Raw genomic sequence first — 14535 nt, 5'->3', positions numbered from 1 at the left:
AGGTGAGCATTAGCCAAGACAACTTCTTGCTCATCATTAGCTTTCTTGAACTAGAAACACCTGAGAATCCTTATTTAAAATGGCTATGGTCACTAACCATGCCTTGGCATGAGAGCATCAGTTAAGATAACTTTTTCTCACCCGTCATTGTCCTTCTTCAACAAGAAACAAGAGGGCCAAAATTCCGTAATGATGAACAATTCAAAATAAGAAATCCCTAATGATAGTTTGAATGTAGAACATTCAGGCTATATACAACCCCCATTGATATATACTTCCACAACCCCCTTTGATATATGCTTCCACAACCCAAACGAATCCCCACGATGGAAGTGCAAGTGTTTGTGCATCCGTCGCGTGAGACAGCCACAGATGCTCTCATTCTTGCCAGCAGGTCGGGAGTGAATCGCATGTTTGTGCCACACACAGTCGTTGCAGATACGCAGCGCTTCTTCGATTGGCTAGTCGACGTGCTTGGTGCCGAGGATGTGCTTGGTGTTCCGAGGAGAGGGCGTTCGGAGAAGTTGAAGTGGTATCCGGTTGAGACGCTCGATTCATTGATCGATTACATGTACGCTGGCATCGTGCATGCTCGCGCACCGGAGAAATCGCAAGGTATCGTGGTTTTTAACTCTCTTCTGGTTGTTTGCTTGTGAGATCGGTCTTTGGATCTCACTTGTTATTGAAAGGTAAAGATTTCCGACTCTAGCTCTCATTTCCCTTTCTTGTGGTCCGTCAGAAAGGGCATTCGAGCTGGAATACCGGAACCTGGACAATGTCCACACTTTGCATCAGGCGTTGACGTACATATTGGAGGGGGAAGGTTATGCTCCAGTTGCCCGCCTCTTCCAGTCTAGTGGCTGGGGGAAGACCAGGACGGTGTGTGAATTGTGGCGGCAAGGGGTATGGGTTGTGTATTGTTCGTTTGCATCTGGGAGTGGCTATCCCAAAAGGTCCTGGATTGCAGATTGGTTCTGTCAAGAAGCAAACCAGCGTCTCCGCACTTTTGAGGGCGTACCAGGGCAGCTGGAGTGCATGAACTTCTCTTTGGCTTACTTCATTGCATGCCTTACAGTATTGTCAGACATGGTCAGGAATGGGGAAACCAAACAAGGATTTGTGACGAAGATGAGGAAATACGGCCAGGACTATTGGGAGAAAGTGAAAGGGACGATGAAGCAACTTCTGGAAGGGATAGCACCCCGTCTCAAAGATGTGGCAGGAAGCCAGGATAAGGAGGAGCTTATATGGGCCAGCTGGGAAAAGGAGGCTAAAATGATATTTCTTGAGCATTTTCCAAAAGGTATTTTCCCACAAGATGGCAAGTTGCAGGTTTTATTTGTTTTTGATGAAGCTAGCCATCTGGTGAGAAATCTTGATGACCAAAACTCCTTCCCTTCCATCAGAAGATCAGCCCGTTCCATGTCAGAATGTGGAGTTCTATCGCTGTTCATGGATACATCCTCTGAAATAACAAATTTTGCAGCTCCAGACTGGGCTGATCCATCTGACCGTGTATCTGCCGGTAAATATATGCTAGCACCTCCGATCTGGGGGTGCTTCTCAGCAGATGTCTTGGAGAAGGATTTGCAGCCGCTCTTCTCCACTAGTAGAATGTTCAACAACATTGTTAGACCCTACTGGGTTGTGAGATATGGACGGCCTTTGTGGTGGGCAACTTTCTGGTCTTATTTGCCTACAGGGAAAGAACAGGATGAAGATATGAAGCAGTCTGCCTTCAAGGAGGTGTACCAACTTGCTCGCGATAAGCTGTTGGGAGGTGCTGGTAAATGGGCTGAGTACATCATTAGGCCAACTCCAGGTACCGTCATCCCAGGAGATGCTGCACTGGCTTTGCTAGGAGCCAGCATTGGGCTTGATGTTGATCCCCGTTCTAAACTAGCCTCAAAACTGGTGGCCAACAATCTCCTCACAGTTGTTTCTGTTTCTCCATCTCGTGAACTCGTGTGGACGGCATGGAGCATTGAGCCAATAGTTGCAAAGGCTGCAGCTGAGGCCATGAGCTATCTGCATAGAAAGGAAAGGAGTCGAGAACTTTATGGTGCATTAGTGACTGGGCTTGCAGCTGGCTGGATTGATAGAGGATATACAGGGGAGCTTGTAGCTAGGATCATCCTGCTAAATGCCATGAGTGAAGCAGATCAGGGTGATGGCTGGTGCAACGTGGATGATTTCTGCAAGCACTTGGTTGGAGAGTCATTGTCGGAGCTGATTCGGAAAGGAAAGCGGGAGCTGACTGAGAAGGAAAGGCTGCTAACCAAAGCTCGATTGCATTTCAACTCATTTCACAGGATTTATAAGAAGACCTCTGATCTGACAGTTGATGATGCTCTGAAGTGCTTTGAGCGCCACTGTGCAGTCATATGTGGTAAACACACATGGGGAGTTGATTTATTGATCTTTGCCTTTACTGGTGGTGAGAATGAGGAGGTGACAATGGACAATCTAACGGTTATCTATTGTCAGGTGAAGTTGAGGAAACAGGATGGCACAGACATATGTCTCGCCAAAATTTCTCCTCAATATGCAGGGTTTGCTGTAGCATTGAAGTTGCCATATCTGAGCTTGTATATGAATGTGACGTCGGATGAACGCAAGAAAGCAAGGGCCTATCTGGTGGATTCGCAGAAGATTGAATCCTCTGTGAAGAAATCTGCTTCCAAGCCCATCCAAGCTGCTCTGGAGGAGATTGAGAATGAAAGCAGTGAGCAGCCTGTGGATGATCCTATGGAGATTCAAGTAGATCAAGGGGAAAAAGTGGAAAAGAAGAGACCAGCTGTTCAGGCGTGGAAAGCTTGGTTCAAAGCAGAGAGAGAGCTTCAAACTGCTATGGTTGTGAAGGGCTTGAATGCTTTTAAACTGGAGGCCAGCCTGCAGGATCAGCTTAAAGAAGTTGTCAAGGCTTCCAGAACTCCATTTTTCCATGACCCCGAGAATGATCTGCACAGCAAGTTACTCTCTCTCCAAGAATGCAAGCTGCAAGAGATGTTCAAAATTGAAGATCTTCTGAATTATGAGTTATGAGAGAAGGCTCGGTTCTAGTGATGAACATTGTCTTGACACCAACGGCTTTTATAGTGCGGCTATATACTCTTAGTGTGGCTATATACTCTACAGAGTGGTTTGTAATCGAACCGGCACATAGTGAAACAACCTAACCTAATTCTCTTGTCTCGCATTTTCTATCACGGGCGATGGCACTGGTTATTCCACCCAGCCTTACTCTCGTGGATCGCAATTTCCAACAGATACGTATTTTCTTTTTCCTCATGCATATCCACAAGACCCACATCTCCCTAGATGGTTCCCCTTGCCACATGTCATCATTTTAGCCCTTTTTACTTGGTACACCTTTTACCCCTCTCTTGGGGCATAATTAAACCATTTGCCCCTTGGCATTATTACATATTTAGGTGTACCTAGGCCTTAGCACTCAAAACCACCTAGTCAATGCCATTTCACCCTCACCTAGGACCTTGGCAGTTACTTCTCTTGACCATTTTAATTACGCACATTAAATATTACAGAAGTCGGTCATCTAAGAGAAAATGCCCACCGATCTTTGTGAGGTCATGCTATCTCGGCTAGAGCATAACATTCCTTCCCTCTTCAAGCATCAGCGTCCTCGATGATGAAATCTGGGAACACTCTTCGTAACTGGTATACGGATTCCCAGGTAGCTTCCGATAGAGGCTAACCATGCCATGCAACCAACACCGTGGGTATCTTCCGATTTCGTATTTGCATTGTTTCTTGGTCCAGGATTCTTGCTGGTTTGCGTCTTGCATTATCCTCTATCCCCTGAAACAAAACCACACCTTCAATTAGTGAGTCACCAATATGCAAAAATTTCTTTAAACGAGAAACATGAAACACTGAGAGCACCTTACACCCTGGTGGCAACTCTAATTTATAGGCTACCTTGCCTATTCTTTTTAGAATTAACCACGGCCCACAGTATCGAGGTGATAACTTAGCACACTCTCGTGAAATCAACGACTTCGAGTGCGAAGGAACTCTAAGAAAAACTTTTTCTCCTTCCTTAAATACTCTTATAGACCGATTTTCATCCGCATACACCTTGGCTCTATCCATAGCCTAGCGGATATTAGCTCTCGCAAGTGCTAGCATCTCCCGCATCTGAACTACAAAGTTCGTAGCACTAGGTACTTTCTGAGATACTCCAACTATAGTTAGATTGGTTGGTCTATAACCATAGTTCAGCTCAAACGGACTGAACTCTGTAGAGGAATGTTTTCTATCATTGTAGGCAAACTCCAACAATGGTAACCACTTGTCCCATGTATGTTGCCTCAATGACACATATGCCCTCAGCATATCCTCTAAAGTTTGGTTGACTCTCTTTGTCTGACCATCCGTCTCAGGATGATTCCCACTACTCATTCCCAACTTAGTCCTTAGTGTCTCAAATACCGTTGTCGAAAAATGACCGGTAAATATGACATCTCTGTCTGACACTATGGATCTAGGCAATCCATGCAGACGAAATATATGTCTAATGAATAAATCCGCCACTTGGGGGGCACTAACAGACTCTCTAGTCGGAATGAAGTGAGCCATCTTGGTTAGACGATCAACCACCACAAGGATAGAATCATACCCTCCTTGTGTCGTAGAAGTCCATGGAAATGCTCTCCCACTTACTTAGTGGTATCTCCAAGGGTTGTAAAAGTACTGGCTTCACCCGCTCGGCCTTGCTTACCTGACATGAGAAACACCGCGTCACATATTCATGAATATGCTTTTTTATCTTTGGCCAAAAGAAATCTCGCTTCACGAGATCATATGTCTTCTCGACTCCTGGATGTCCCGCACACGGGCTATCATGGCATTGTCGAATGACTCTCTGCCTGAGATCATTCTGACTAGGTACTACGACCTTGCCATTTCTTTCTAGCATACCATCCCTTATGGTATATCTTGCATATGTTTGGTCTTTTCTGGATGCCAGGTCATCCTTTTCATTTTCCTCGGGTTTTAACACATGAGCCTTAGGCCATAAGCTCTGGACAAACTCGTCCACCTTTTGAGTTTCTCTAATCTCGGTCATTAGAGCACTCTCTAATATCGTGAAACTCAGGTTGTGCATAATGCGAGACAACGCATCAGCCACCTTATTATCTTTTCCTCTTCGGTACCGAATCGTTAAATTAAACTCCTGCATGAGCTTTGCCCACCTAGCTTGGCGGCCCCTCAAGTCAGGCTGTTTACTAAAATGCTTTAGAGTATCATGATCCACATCTACATAAAACTCTGAACCATACAAATAATGCCTCCATGTTTTCAAAGCATGGATAATAGCATACAACTCCAATTCATGAGTTGGCCAATTCCTTTGAGAGGGAGAAAGCTTCTTGCTTTCAAAGGCTACTGGCCTTCCCTCTTGAAGGAGAACTGCTCCTACTGCAATGCCACTTGCATCGGTTTTCAGGAACAACGGTTTCTGGGGATCAACTATTTTTAACACCGGTCCTGTGACCACAGCTTGTTTTATGGTGTTAAAACTTTCTTGTTGATTTTGTCCCCAAATTAAAGGTACTTTATCTGAGGTCAGATCAGTCAATGGCGATACTATTCCGGAATATCCTTTGATATGCCTTCTATAAAACTGGACAAATCCCAAGAATGATCGCAACGCGGTCAGACTCTGAGGGATTGGCCAAGTTAGTATCGCAGCCACTTTCTTCGGATCCATTTCTACCCATTGTGGAGTAATTATGAATCCTAAATATTCAAGCCTAACCATACACAGTATAGTTTTCTTTTTTATTTACATAAAGATTGGCTTTCCTCAAAGTACTGAACACTATTCTTAAGTGTTCACGATGCTCAGTAATACTTTTACTGAATATCAAAATATCGTCAATAAAATGTACTATGAACTTTCCGATATACGGACGTAGTAAATCGTTCATAAGCATGACGAATGTCGCTGGAGCATTGGTAAGTCTGAAGGGCATTACCAAAAACTCATAATGACCAAACCTGCTTCTGAAAGCGGTTTTATGCACATCCTCGGCTCTAATCCGGATCTGATGGTAGCCACACTTAAGATCTATCTTGCTGAAAATCACGGCTCCATGTAATGCATCCAGCAAATCATCAATCCGAGCCATCGGATACCTGTGCTTAACAATGATATTATTCAATGCTCTGTAATCTATACAGAGGCGAAACATATCATCCTTTTTCTTCTTTATTAATATCACTGGCGAAGCAAAAGGTGAGAAACTTGGTTGAATCTGCCCCAACTTGAGGTATTCTTCCAGTTGTCTACGCATCTCCGCCTCTTCAGTAAAACTCATTCTATAGGGAGGTCTATTCACAGGTTCTGCCTCCGGGATCAGTTCAATCTTATGCTGAACTTTCTGCTCTGGAGGTAACCCATAAGGTAGTTCATCCCTAAAACATTCAGAGAACTTCTCTGATATCTCTTTAGCCAACTCGGCTATCTTCCCATCTTGGGTAGCCTCAGTGCTAGTCGATGCATCATCAATCGACTCTACTGATGCTATACACAGATACAGAAACTCTTTCGGAGTCCTCCGAATTTCCATGGCTGAAATCAGTGGTCCTCGAGGTAAATCCTTTTCACCTCGGAAAACATATTCTACCCCGTTCATCTTGAATTGGTAAATATGCTTTTTCCAATCAATGGTTGGATTTTTTCAAAAATGCCAAGCCATGCCTAGGGCTATATCTGCGTGAGCAAGTCTGGTCAGTTCAAAGTCCAGCTTCTCACCATAGTCATGAATTCGAAGTTCCAACTGGGTAACCCTTTGGTCCCATACTTCAGTTGAACTTTCGTCCGCCATCCTGACCGTATAAGCATAGTCAGACGGACTAGTTTTCAACTTGAGCCTCTTAATAAGCTTCGAGTTGATTACATTGTGTGTTGACGCTGAGTTAAACAACACAATCACATCATGACTGGCTACTTGCCCTTTCATTTTAATCAACTCGGGCTCATCGAAAACCGTGTATCCCGTTGCTGCGGGCTTTGAAAGGATGTTATCAGGTGCACCGCTTACTAACTTAGTAACAGACACACTTAACAACACAGGTACTAACCTTTGAGAAGGTCTTGCCAATTGCATCTGCATATGTTTCGCATTGGGACTCTCCTGCATTTCCGCGTCGCATTCAGATACATTCAGATATTATCATATTAGCCGTGCGACGGTCTTTATTCAATGGACAATCTTTCCACTGATGTCGCTGAAGGCAGCCAAAGCACAATCCTTCTTTTCTAGCTTTCTCTTTTTGTTCAGGGGTCAACGAGGACTTTGACCAAGCTCGGGCTGCCATTGGAGTTATTTTCCTTTTCACCCCAACGGTGGTACTTGTTTTTGCTGGTCCCTCAATCGGCTTTAGCTGCTTGGTTTGGCCACTGGGCTGCGAGACACTTGTCTTTGAAGTCCATTTCCTCTGAAATTCCCCTTTTCTCGAGTACTCATACTGAGTCCCTGCCTGCACAAATCCACTAGATCTGCCTCTGGCATCCTCATAGTTCAGGGCTACTGCAATAGATTCATCTAATGTAGTCACATATTTAGCCCGAACTTCCATTTTAATCTTGTCGTTCAGTCCATAAATATAGTCTTTTAACTGAACCGACATAGGGAGAGGATCTGTTATTTTCATGACACATTCCCTGAACTTGTCAGTGTACTCTGCCACCGACAGACTCCTCTGACAAAGGTTTCTATAAGCATCCCAAGCTTGGGACTCTTCGTCAGGTGGAAGAAAGTGTTTCTTAAATTCAGCTTTAAACCCTTCCAGGTGGTAGGAGCAACTTGATCCTTCTATTGCTTTATCCACCATCTATCCGCTGCCTCAATAAACAGGTGAGTGGCCTCACGGATTTTCTTTAGATCAGATCTGATTTCACAAATGGCGAAGGCTTCTTCCCACTTGTGTAACCAAACCTCGATCACATCAGAACTGCGCTCGGTCATCCGCCGACCAGCGTACTTCTCCGGTCTATAGTTAGCAATATTAGGCACCTTGACCCTCGCACGCTCTGATGAATGTATACTGGGCTTTGGCTCTGTTGGAGCTTTGCCCTTATCAATTCTAGATGGTCTAGCCGACAAGGCTTGCACCATCTCCCTAATCTCATTCTGACCAGCATTCACTTTGGAGCTGTTGGTTCATAATTTGCTATAAAGCATCTTCTAATACCGAAATCCTACCCACCAGAGTAGGTGTTGTGTGATGGGACATTGTTGTGTAGACCGTGCTCTAGACTCACTAGGATTCACTCTAGAATTTTGTCCTTCTGCCTCCATTGTTTCAAAAGGGAAAATAGATTTTATTTATTTATTATTATTATTATTATTATTATTATTTCAGATTTCCCTTTTGTTATGCAGGAAAAATAAACGACAGCCTCTGCTGTACAGAACAACTCGACTGCAAACTCAGATTTTGACAAAAAAAAAGAAAAGGACTGCTCCCTGGAATCTCTACGCAGGTTTTAAAAGGAATCGGGACAAAGTTCCGCTCGTCACTATTCGGGGTCTGAAATTGGCTGGCCGGCGTCGCGCTTCCCAGAAACCTCTGTGCGTGTGCCTTTCGCTTTTACGTGGTTCTGGTTCTGCCTAGCCCAAATTTCTGTTTTGTTGCATTGCCATGGCTGCCACATTGAGCACTACCAGCAAATTGTCGGACCACCAACTCGTTCACTCAGAGAACACCGTCAGCCTGCTTCGCTAATTCCCCTCCTCGTTCTCAAGCTTGATAGCCACACCTACACTGCACGTTGCCAACCTGCTCCGTCGACTTTCCTACACCTCATCGAAATCCCCTGCCACCACAGAGGTCATCGTCACGGGTAACGACCCTCCCATCCATCGCACGTTACGAGCAGCCACATTCCTTCTTCACGCCTGCTATTCGTCGAATAGCGCTCCACCCTGCGTCACCTCTGTGCTCCAAGCCTTTCTTCCGTCACCCAAATCGTCTCTCTTCCCTTGCGCTCTGATACCAATTGAAACAATGTAACCTAATTCTCGTCTTGTATTTTCTATCACGGGCGATGGCACTCTTACTCTCGTGGATCACAATTTCCAACAAATACATATTATCTTTTTCCTCATGCATATCCACAAGACCCACATCTCCCTAGATGGTTCCCCTTGCCACATGTCATCATTTTAGCCCTTTCTACTTGTTACACCTTTTACCCCTCTCTTGGGGCACAATTAAACCATTTGGCCCTTGGCATTATTACATATTTAGGTGTACCTAGGCCTTAGCACTCAGAACCACCTAGTCAATGCCATTTCACCCTCACCTAGGACCTTGGCAGTTGCTTCTCTTGACCATTTTAATTACACACATTAAATATTACAGAAGTCGGTCATCTAAGAGAAAATGCCCACCGATCTTTCCGAGGTCATGCTATCTCGGCTAGAGCATAACACACAGAATCTGTAGCCTGCATATAGAAATGATTTTGGAATTTCATTCTAAATAAAGCTATGTTGTAGGTGTTTCTGGTGCTATCAAAAACATGGTGAATGACAGAATTAGTCAGCTTCATACGAGTATCCTTAAAACTGTAATTGAGTATAAGTATATTACACTGGACATTTTCATTGCTTAATATTTTTCTTCAGACAGGTTGGAGCTTGGACAGTGGCACAAGTACAAACTTGGCGATGCTTATGGTGGTAGCAATCACTAATACACCCACGGCAAAGGCCCTTTTATGACTGCTATATGAACACACTCGAGATGACCGAAAGTCATGAGTCATCATGACAGGTTGGAAGCGTGCTCATTCTTTTCCATAGTGACTTTGATGCACCAGCTCTTAATATAGCATCAATATGTAGGCATCAGTAGCCTACATCTGTCCTCCCACTTCCTCTTCAGTTTGTCTCTCCTTTGGTTGCTGAATTCTCTACAAACCAGGGCAGCAACAGTCCACAGCAGAGGCACCTTGGTTCAGATCAGATCCAGGGGTGGTAACAACAGCACGCTGCTGCATTGTATTTCAGTGTTGTTCTACTAAGCCAATGACCACTTTTCTCCTTCTCTCCTCTCTATCTCAGGTTTAGATTATAATTCTCTGTCTGCTAGTCATTTGAGAGTAATTTCCTGCACTTTAATTCAGCCAAGCTTGCTCACGCAGATATAGCCCTAGGTATGGCTTGGCATTTTTGGAAAAATCCAGCCATTGATTGGAAAAAGCATATTTACTAGTTCAAGATGAACGGGGTAGAATATGTTTTGCGAGGTGAAAAGAATTTACCTCGAGGACCATTGATTTCAGCCATGAAAATTCAGAAGACTCCGAAAGAGTTTCTGTGTCTGTGTATAGCATCGGTAGAGTCGATTGATGATGCATCGGCTAGCATTGAGGCTACCCAAGATGGGGAAATGGCCGAGTTGGCTAAAGAGATATTGGAGAAGTTCTCTGATTGTTTTAGGGATGAGTTACCTTATGGGTTACCTCCAGAGCGGAATGTTTAACATAAAATTGAGCTTATCCCAGGGGCAGAACCTGTAAATAGACCTCCCTATAGATTGAGCTTTACAGAAGAAGCTGAGGTGTGAAGACAACTGGAAGAATGCTAGTAATCACAGCGGTATCCGTGCTTTGTTCAAGCCCAACAGTTGTGTTCTGGAACACAGGAAGTTCGACTCCGTGGCATGTCACACGATTCTCCCCACCAATTACTAACTCCAAAGTGACAACTTGTTCCAACCTTGCAGCTTATAATTGTACTGTTTGAGCATAATTTGTTTCCTTTTCTCCAAAGAAAAGAAGTAGCAACACAACTGAAGAGAGAGGTCTGTTAAAACTGGAGATCCTTGTAAGTATCCAGAGCAGATTGTAGGCTTTCGTTCAACTCCTGAAACATAGGAAGGTGATGCGGCAGCATATTGCATGATTCTACACACCAATCCATTTCTCCCAAGTTACACACAACAACTTGTGCAATCTTGAACTTACAATTGTAGCCTGATTTGGTTTGAGCTGTTTGAACTTAAATTTCTTTCTTTTTCCTAAGAAAATAATAGCAATGCAATCGGAGAGAGGTGTGTTTGAAAACTCATTTCCAAACAAGGATGGAGCAGCAAAATTTTACGGAGTTCCTTGCAGGTATCTAAAGCACAATGTAGGCTTTGGTTCAACTCCAAGTGAGTCAGATTTAGGTCTAGATTCAAGCCTAGGCTCAAGCCAAAGTCCCGAGTCCTCAACCCTCTACTTCTAGAGCTCGGGATGTGACAAGCAGGTACAAAGGACAACAAGGGTCCTTCCACAAATAGTGACAAACCTCACAATGCCGTGATGCGTATGGAGATATGTCCCAGGAACGGAAGATACCATTGCACAACGGACAAATTGGACTCTAAGATACTGAAGCAGCGGTCACCCAGTCCTGCTTTTTATGTTTCTTCTCCTCACATATATGTTGTTTTTTGAGGATGTCACTCTTTGAAGAAAGAGATGAAGAAGTGATATGTTGCATGTGGTGTGGGCCGAACTACTGTGCTGCAGTGCCGAAGCATATGTTGAATGCATGCATAAAGGAACACCAGATATCTTCATATAATTACAAGTGTTGGCATAAATGCCTGACTAACTGATTGTACATGGATACAAAAATGGATACAAATCAATGTATCATGCGACTGATATACTGCTGATGTGGGATGATGGCCACGGTAGATGTGCCCTGATCTCCATGTTGGAACTGAGGCAGATGACTACCCACTGAATGTTGTATACTAGCTACTGTTGTTCCCAGATCTACAGTAGATCTGACTAGAAGATGGCTGGATCTGTTCTTGATGTCCAGATCTTAACTATACCATGCTGTTGCAGGTAGGTGCCTCCAAGGGAGGGCTGCACTGCTGCTGGAGGATGCAGGAGGAGAGCAGATCTAATGAGGGACGAGGCAGGGGGTGCAGGCAACCAATTGCTGGAAGCCCTTGCAGCTCTGGGAGATGATGAATGAGGAGGTAGGAGGGCCTATTCATAGGTGAACAAGGGGGGTACGATGGTAGGTGGTCGGCTGACCTGAATTAACTGGTCGGCCCTTTCTAGAGGGCCGATTGACCACTTTTGGTCAGCCTTCTAGGCTGGTCCTAGCCCATGTCTCGGGCCCTCTCTTGGTTCATGTTTGGCTGCTCCTTTGTCTTGAGTGGCAGGCACTTTGATGCTGTATTTTCGCCCTGTTTTGACCTCCCTCAGGAGGTTGTAGCTGATTGTGAGGGTTGAGCTTAGCCAGCCATTGTAGGATTGATGGATACATTACCCTCACATGGAATTGCACATGCCAAACCACATTCAATAGGTTACAATGGCATGGGGCATATTGTGTGGTAGAGGTTGGCACCAAGTTCACGGGGTCGGCTCAATTATGGTGGCTAGATTACATCTCTTGCCATCATGAAAAAATTGAAGCACTCTTGGGAACTTCGGTGCATGTGGTGGCAACCTTGCGGCACCTTCATCAAAGGAAGGCTGAAGTCAATTTATTAATCTACTCTACCTTATATGATCAGTCTTGCCTTATGTTGTTCTCAAGTAGGAGCACTTAGAGATGTTCATTCATGGGAAAGATGTTTCTAGTCAGACTCCACATCAGGCATGGTCACGTCGACTTGCATGCCTTCTCTTGATTTTTACAGCTTGAGCAAACCTCCTCCTTTGCCACTAGTGCCCCATTTGAGCTTTACACTGGAGGTGGTGAGGTAGGGACCGCGTCAGTCATGTCACCAAAAACAAGGTCAAGGCTGCGTAAATGCTAGAAATTGTGACATCTCAAGCAACGGTTAGGCTGCCCTGTGACAATTATGCATTGGGAGACCAAGCTTGTACATGTATTGATCTCTAACATCTATGGTGACAAGGAAATGTCCTCCACCGCCACCTTGACATGTGGCACTCCTAGGCTCACACAGCATCCGCCCACCAAGGAATCTACTAGCGAAGTACCAAAGAGGCAAGTGACCATTTTTTTTTAATGGCTCAATTTCCTATGGACTCATTGTATTTTAGACCCCTTCATTCTTTTGAAGACGTAATATGTTTTTCTTTCTTTCTCTCCTCTCATGGAACACTAGATTACTTTTGGTCATATGGACCCTTGGGGGCTTTTGAAGATGTCAATATATCTTTCACAGCCAAATGAGGATTGGGCCTCTACCAAGAAGGATGTGCATATGGTTGTGTTTGTTGTTCCATCTGGCACTTGTTTCTACATTGCTACCTTTCCTTGTGGAAGAAGATTATGTATGCTTTCAAGGGAGGCCATTTTTTGGCCTTAGATGGCCATACACAAATCTAACCAAATGGAATTCTTGTAAAGATCAATCTCCTAAGCTTAAATAGAAGAAGCAAAGATACAAAAAAAAATTCAAACTTTAGTGCCATGTGTACATTAAAAAAGTTTTTTAATACCATGAAAAAGATAAATAGGGACTTCAGAATCAAAACTTGAGAGTTAGTAGAAAAAGTGTTTGAATATAATGTAATTTTCTAAGGACGGACTTCTCGAACAATTTATCCAATACTAGAGACTAATTTTATTCTTAGATTCTTTATGCCTTTATTTTCTTGTCCCACCATTCCACCTTGTAGTACCTAATAGTAGCAAGGACCCAAATCCAACTCTCACTGTTTGTGTATACTATAGGGCAATCTCGTGTCTACTCTAAAGGGTTTAAGAAGATAGTTGGGGGTTGTTGCCATGTGCTCCTTTTTGTTATCTAATATGGTTGGCCTTACCTTCTAGATATCTAGGTCTATCTTCAAGCATAATTTTGATGTCCTATGTTGTGAGCATACTTTGTAGCTCCATTTGCTCTTATAATAGTAGTAAGAGTTTTTGCCCCCCAAAAAATAGTAATAAGAGTTAGGTTGTGTATTGTACCTACATCTAGTCTTGCATCTTCTTTGAGAATTATTTTAAATCCCAAAAAGGTGTAACAAAGTATCTACCTCATGTGTCCTCATATATATTGGAAAATATGGAATTGATTGAGAATTATTTTAATTCCCAAAAAGGTATAACCAAGGATCTACCTCATGTGCCATCATTGACATCATCACGTTCTCTTCTAGACAACCATTATAAGTAATAAAATTTTATTTAGTTATTCCACACATACTTTGAGAAGTCTAAGAATAATTTGGGATAGACATACTAGAGGTTATCTTGCTTTGCACTTCCCTTAAGATTACATATGTACCCATGGGTCAAAGTGTAAACAATTATAACATGTTCAAAATAAATACATTACCATGACCTATTATAAAAATGCCACACAAAATGATACACAAAAAATATGAATAGAGAATACTACGAAAAGATGCAACTATTTGAATACCATTGTGATTAGTCAGTGTGACAAGAGAATAAGTTAATTTATAAACTTTGGGCAACATACTACGCATAAAGAATACTACGAAAAGATGCAACTATTTGAATACCATTCTAATTAGTCAATGCAACAAGAGAATACGTTAAT

The 14535-nt window shown here is 43.4% G+C and overlaps 1 protein-coding gene across 1 annotated transcript; it reads left to right on the top strand.

The window, feature by feature from the left end:
* The first annotated feature begins 288 nt into the window (after positions 1-288).
* Positions 289-3156, top strand: LOC147882080 (uncharacterized). The gene is made up of 2 exons (XM_087401832.1): positions 289-621; positions 692-3156. Exons 1-2 carry the CDS (start codon positions 297-299, stop codon positions 3043-3045), a joined length of 2679 nt encoding a protein of 892 aa, XP_087257958.1. The 5' UTR covers positions 289-296; the 3' UTR covers positions 3046-3156.
* Positions 3157-14535: the final 11379 nt, after the last annotated feature.

Source organism: Dipteris shenzhenensis, chromosome 30 (assembly GCF_047967505.1).
Source record: "Dipteris shenzhenensis isolate YYH24624 ecotype China chromosome 30, Dip_SZ_1.0, whole genome shotgun sequence".
Taxonomy (NCBI): Eukaryota; Viridiplantae; Streptophyta; class Polypodiopsida; order Gleicheniales; family Dipteridaceae; genus Dipteris; species Dipteris shenzhenensis.
This window is presented reverse-complemented; position numbering and strand designations above follow the sequence as displayed.